A 7,141-nucleotide genomic window follows, 5' to 3' on the forward strand; every position below is an offset into this window, starting at 1 on the left:
AGAGCTCACGTTCCTTGTTTTGTGTTCAATTATCTATGGTTCAAAGGGACCAATAATGACCAGCCAACGTGTAGGTTATCTAAAATGTTGATGGTGGCCATGAGGCAAAATATGGTGCTGTATAGGACGATGTGGACAATATTTGTTATATTTTTTGGGATTATTTCCATTGTAAGTGCTGGAGGAGACACTTTAGTGCTAGTTGATAATCTTGCAATTAAGGAAACACATTCGATGTTCTTTAAATCTTTACAAGGTTGGTTGTATTATTTGTATAAATTTTGCCGGTTTTATGAACACTTTACTTTTAGAATTATTTTTATTTTTCTAATGTAAGCGTCTTAAATTTAAATGATACTGATTAGATCTTCTAAAAACCGTTGTCCAATGTGCTACTCACTACTTTAATCAGATCCTTGTAATTCTATAATAACCTATTTTTCATCTTATTTACAGAAAGAGGGTACTTGCTCACTTTTAAATCAGCTGATGATGCAAGTCTTGTCCTTTCAAAATATGGTGAATTTTTGTATGAGCATCTCATTATTTTTGCACCTTCAGTTGAGGAATTTGGCGGATCTGTTAGTGTTGAGACCATAACAGAATTTATTGATGGTGGAGGTAAGTGGGCAAAATGGGAATGGAGTTTATTTATTTTTGGGTTATTTAATGACACTGTCATTAGCTCAGACTCAACAGTGTAGAATGACTGAATGAATTAAAAACTATATGAAAGGAAGTGGACATGGTACTATCAAATACTATCCTAGCATTTGCCTGGAGGCACTGAGGAAAAAAAAAGTTGTAAGTCACAATAGCCAATCTTTGAGCCAAGATTTAAACTTCCCAAATACGAAGCATGTGTGCTAATGGCTCAGCTGTCATGTTTGGTGGAGTGGTGGTTTTTGTAAGCTGAAAAACAGCATGTATAACATTCCACAGTTTCATAAAAATGTCCTTTCACAGGTAATGTCCTTGTTGCTGGAAGCTCTAATTCTGGAGATGTTCTGCGAGAGTTGGCATCTGAGGTTGGTTTTGAGGTAGATGAGGAAGGAGCATCTGTCATAGATCATCTCCACTATGATGTCAGTGATCTAGGCAAGGTATGTACAAAAATAAATGACTTACTAAAAAGATACCTGCCATTTTACCAATTGTCACAGTCTTTGAAAATGAATAAACAGGGTTTAGGTTTCATACAATTACCAAATATTACATATATTTCATCAAGGTTTTCGTTAGGTAGAAAGGACTTGAGAACCACATACAGGAATAATTTGTGTTTTGTTAATGAATTTAGCATCAGTTTTTAACATGTATGGTTGTTTGATGAGCAGGAAGTTTGTTAAAGTATTACACTTTCTCATATATTAATCAGTAATTTTACTTGTAATTATATGTTGTCACAAATTTATGAGAGAAATTTAATAATGTTTGGAAAAGATTACAATAGTAATTGACAATTCTGTGTTACAGCATACCCTTATTGTAGCTGAACCTACAAACCTAATTCAGGCACCAGTGATTACTGGTGTCCATACTGTGGCACCACTGCTTTACCAAGGCACAGGATTGGTAGCTGATAGAGACAACCCATTAGTACTTCAAATATTGTCAGCTCACAGCTCTGCTTACTCATATGTTCCTGATGAACCTATCAGGGAGGTAAGCTACCATACTGCAGTACATAAGTTGTGCATTTTTTCAAAGTGTGCTTTCTTTGTAATTTTGTAGTTCTTTTTCCTGTTAATTCTACCCATGTGTTTTTGAGTCTGTGTGAACAAGCGTTTGGATGCATGGATCACATGACAATAGACAAAAATGACTTTTCATGGAAAATGTGTTGCTATGTATGAGATATAAGATATGAAACATTTTCTCTGAAAAATTTGATAGGTCTTATACAGAACAAGAGATAATGTTTTTTAGCTGAATCATTGTGTCATGCAGCATGTTTGGTATTGCACAGCATCTCGCCTTTCACATGATGGTCATGCTACAGATCATGATGCATTTTCTTTTATACACAAGAATTAAATTCATGAATATGTGGGGATTTAGTATTTAAATGTGAATGTGAAAATTACATGATGGCATGGATTATGAGATGATATTTGGTATTGCAAGAAATGTGATGAGACCACAGACACAGATGTAAGATGAGTGTTGCTTTATTACCGACAAATTTGTTAGGTTGAAATACTTGGTGTTGTAAGATATCAGGTTCTCGCAGCAGTGAGTATAAGAATGGCTGTGTCCTAGATTGTTATACTGTGTAACTAGCTGCCTCCATCATGAAGATGATTAGAACCAAGAAGACAGCCATCTTTATATGTGGTGTTCTTTATAGGTTATTACTTCATGTAAAAAGCTATCCCACTATATGCCATGTAGGCGCTTGAGGGGAGATGAGGTATAGCTTCTACTCATTCTTGACCTCGGCATTAGATGGTGGGTGAGAAGTCAGAATCACGCCCCGGCTGCACTTTACCCCCAGGAAAGGGCCCTGGTACCCATTGGATAGGAGGCTGGATGGGCCCCAGAACTGGTCTGAACATTGAGGCTAGAGGAAAAATCCTCTGCCCCCGTCAGGGATCAAACCCCAGTTGTCCAGTCTGTAGCCAGTTACTGTACTGACTGAGCTGTGTTTTCTTGAGCTCAGATGGGAAAAATTTGAAAGGATACAGACGTTGGGAAAAATATTGACATGGCACAGCCAGTATTTTTTTATTGTTCTGTGAGAGCATTTTTGAGCAATATTTTTGATATATTAACAAGTTCATCTTAATATTAGAAATGACTATGTTAGTCATTAAGAGAGATTTGATAACAAGGAACTGTAAGAAGTGCTGAAGAGTTTGAGATGTGAAGGGTATGAGGAAGAAATATGACAGAAAGGAGGGAAGGAGATAAATGTGCAGAAGGGATAAAGGAAAGGAAGACAGTGGATGAGGTATTAAGGTATGAAAGAATTTAATTCCTCATTGAATTTCAACACTAGTGGTATGTAATTGTTATGCAGCAAGAAATATAATATTAATGTTGTTCTTTCAGTATCCACACGCGGTTGGGCGTAATATGCTACTCATTGCTGCTCTGCAAGCTAGGAACAATGCCCGTGTGGTATTCTCTGGTTCACTGTATTTCTTTTCTGATGAAGCTTTTACATCACCTGTTCAAAAGGTGTTGGTATGTATATAACAAATACTCATTTACATCACAGTCTAGATTTATGATTCTTGAGTTGTTTAATAATGATTTCTCAACTGTCAGTTCCCTATGTGTGTTACTGAAGCAAAAATATGGTAAGTTGACTGTGTACCAATGATAAACTGATTTGCAGAATTTGGAGATTGGTACAATATTCAGTCTTCAATTTCCTTGTAGAATGTCTTTGTATCCTTACATCCTCCAGTGTGGATTATATAATTTTTTGTTCTTCTAATTTTGTATTTCTCCTCATTCCTTCCATTCAACTTTTTATGCTCTCTTTTCTTTCCTATTTTTCTGCATAACATGAGCTGACTAAACTTTATGGTGGTTTACACTATGTAGGGTGGGAAGAAGTATAATATATCTGGCAACCAGCAAGTGGCTACTGCCCTCAGCCAGTGGGTGTTCAAGGAACATGGTGTCCTGCAGGTGAAATCTGTTTCCCACCACCGTCCAGGAGAAAAAGTCCCACCCCAAGCCTACACTATTATGGAGACAGTTGTGAGTACTATGAAGAATGTGCCTAAAATAATTAGCTGTTTAACACATTCACTAGGGGCACTGCGATTTACATTATGTCAGACTTGAAAGCTTATATGTTAGGCATTATGAGAAATGAAACAAGATTTGAAGGGTGTGCTGTTTGCAACAAACTAATATTTCACATGTGTTATTATTGAATAATTCATCTCAGTTCAGTTCATTTATTAACATGCCTGACAATAGCTGAAAAACAAATTACAGGCAAGCATTAATAAAAACAATTATGAAGTACCAGCAACAGTAATAATAGGGTTGACAGGAACACTGATAAAAACCATAGGAATAAGAATGATGGTAAGAATAAGAATAATAGTAGGGATGACAGTAATATTAAGAAATGCAATAACAGTAGGATTAAGAGCAACAATAGAAATTGGAATAGCAATAAAAATAACAATGATGTCTGGGCCCATTTTGTTGAAAAGCATAACAGACATTCATGGACAGGCCTATAAAGTGTTCTTGTCCACACAAGAGTATAGGGAATGCCAAAAACATGCATGTAAGTTAAATATAAACAAATGATACTAAAACTGTAAACTTCCATATAATTTCAGTGCTTCTTACATTTCATTCTATTTATTGTTAAAGGTATACACAATTGAGATTGAGAAACTTCAGAAGGGAATGTGGGTTCCATATGATGCAGATGATGTACAGCTTGAATTTGTTCGCATTGACCCATTTGTACGCACAACGCTCAAGAGAAAGCAGGGTGGCAAATATGAAGCACGATTCAAGATACCTGATGTATATGGTGTTTACCAGTTCAAGGTGGACTATAATCGTGTTGGATACACGCACCTCTTCAGTACCACACAGGTGAGGGACAATGATAAGTTCATGCCTAATGTACTGAATTCTTGTGACTAGGAATTTCTGTGTTGTAGTGGTATATTATTTTCCTCTCTTTATGTTTCATTTAATTGAGATTTTCTTCTATTACAAATGTGAATCACCAGACTTTAATTAGGCTACAGGAACATTTTGCATGCACTGAAAGTCATATCTTCACTCATCTTTGATCATGAAAGTTGAAGGGAATACTGGTATTCATAAAAATACCTTGTATCTTTGGAGAGTATGGTACCTTTAGAAGCAGCCTCCCATGCATGTTACTTTGGACCAGTAATCTTTTAAATATCATTTGTTGTGACAGCAGACACTCTGTGGGTTTAGGTGAAATTTTAAATTGGTGAGTCTGCAGGTTACATCAGTTGTTTCTTTACATAATGTCCATGACAAAATATCACATCTATAACCCTGCCTACATTTTCAATAATGTTTGTAATTACAGGATTGACTTTGAACAAATAACTTTAAATTGGGAGGAATGTTGGTATTTCATCAGTCATTCCTATCACCACCGATGTAACCTATCTGTCAGTCAATCTACCTACCTACCTCTGTACACTTTCATGCCCACACCCACACAGGGTTAATGTTCATTCTCTGAATTTTTAAACTTACTTAGCCTTTATAACTTACGAAAGTGTTTTGTGCCAGTCTTCTTTTAAGCATTCGGTATAAAAATATAGTGCTGCCACAATGTATGCTGTGCATTAACCAACTAAGAGCCAGTTGTATGTTGGGTTTTATACAGCCTATATAAAAACCTTATAATGGAGTACAGCACATTCAGAAATGAAGTTATGGAAAAGACCTTGGAGCATTGTAACTTTGAAATATTTTGTTTTATAGCATTTGCCAGCATGTAGAAACCAAGAAGGTTACCAGTTGAAACAGTTACTTTAAATACTATCAAGTGCAAAGTATGAATGTAATGCAAATTACTTCACAAGCTTTCATGTTCTTTTTGAAAGCTGATTGTAGTTTATATTTACTTTGAAGTAAACTAATAAAAGTTAATAACTTACTGGTTTTTTATTATTATTATCTTGCAGGTTTCTGTTCGACCTTTGCAGCATACGGAATATGAGCGTTTCATTCCGAGCGCCTATCCATATTATTTCAGTGCATTCAGCATGATGGTTGGTGTTTTCTTGTTCAGTATTTTGTTCCTGCACTATAAAGAGGATACAAAAAGCAAAAGTGAATAATAGTACTCTTCCAGTGCATTTTAAAACAATGAATTATACTGCCAGCATGTAGTAATATAAAAATATGTCATTTCTATAGAAAGTGTGTTTGTGTGAATGTCTGAAAGCAACATTGTAATATCATATAATAATGTCTGGTTGTACATTAATATATTTTACATTATAGCAGTAGTATTTCTGTTTGAAACAGTTTATTAACAATTTCTTGAAGGATGGGGTTTACTTGGTTTTTTATTTACAAGATTTATTTATTCAAAAATTTTATGCCTGCTTGTTCTTGAAGTATTTTGCAACATAGCAGCAGCATTATCCAATTAACCTTTATCATTCAGTAATAAAGGATTTAAACCCTGGTACTAATGGGCTGCTAGCCAGACTTAACTCCAGAGATTGAAGCAAAACATATGCTAGAGCAATGCACATCCAACTGGATTTTGTGAAAGACACAACACATAGTTGATAAAGGTTATGTCAGTTTACTGAACAAATTATTTAAAGTTGGGGATTATTTCTTTTTTCATTTGCAAGATTTATTTATATTTTACTTTCTTGAAATTTGTATCTGTATAAAATGTAGTTAAAATTAGAATTAGTATCCGTATCTGCTTAGTAAAATATCAAATTAAAGTACATTCTTACTTAGAGCTCCATTATCAATCAGTCAGTCCACTAACCACTTCCTTGAGGAGCAGAGAGAAAGCAGAATGGACCGTAATTATTGTTATTATCATAAAATATATCCCACAAAATATCCACAGTAAAAGTGCATTCCATATGTTTCTGTTGGGTACAATGACTGATGGTCAATGGATTCTTGTAATTTCTAAATAATTTAGTTTCTATACACCGTGTGAATTATCGTCAAATGAAGGTTGGTGTGTATGACTCCAGTTTAATTGGTAAACATGAAAGGATTTACAGACTGTTTGAATGTGCACCATGTTTTAGATAAGTGAACTTTTCAGGCTGTCATAACTTTTTATACAAGATATATTTCCATTGTCACTGATGTAAGCAAGCATAATGATTAATTAGTTTTGTTTACTGTATAGCATTTAATGTCACTTAAATCAGTTTTGACTAATATAATATATATAAATAAAATACCAATATTTGTGTGTGGCATGCTGATATATGACTACACAAATTTTATGCATCCATATTTTCTTTCACATGACATTTGTATGTGAGTTAAGTGAATGTGAAAGGTACTGATACACACTTAGCAAATATACTGTTCAAAGAATATTATTGCTGTTACAGCTGTATGTGCAAATGGCATATATGTTGATGAGACATGAATAAATTAAAGATTTGGCAGAACA

The 7,141-nt window shown here is 34.7% G+C and overlaps 1 protein-coding gene across 1 annotated transcript; it reads left to right on the forward strand.

The window, feature by feature from the left end:
* The first annotated feature begins 50 nt into the window (after positions 1–50).
* Ost48 (dolichyl-diphosphooligosaccharide--protein glycosyltransferase non-catalytic subunit Ost48) lies at positions 51–7,141 on the forward strand. Its single transcript, XM_022061359.2, has 8 exons — positions 51–256; positions 457–621; positions 967–1,103; positions 1,477–1,665; positions 3,055–3,189; positions 3,556–3,714; positions 4,348–4,578; positions 5,661–7,141. Exons 1-8 carry the CDS (start codon positions 85–87, stop codon positions 5,814–5,816), a joined length of 1,344 nt encoding a protein of 447 aa, XP_021917051.1. The 5' UTR covers positions 51–84; the 3' UTR covers positions 5,817–7,141.

This window comes from Zootermopsis nevadensis, unplaced genomic scaffold (assembly GCF_977971745.1).
Source record: "Zootermopsis nevadensis isolate Lab colony 2312 unplaced genomic scaffold, Znev_1.0 Znev_ptg000027l, whole genome shotgun sequence".
In the NCBI taxonomy this organism is placed as follows: Eukaryota; Metazoa; Arthropoda; class Insecta; order Blattodea; family Termopsidae; genus Zootermopsis; species Zootermopsis nevadensis.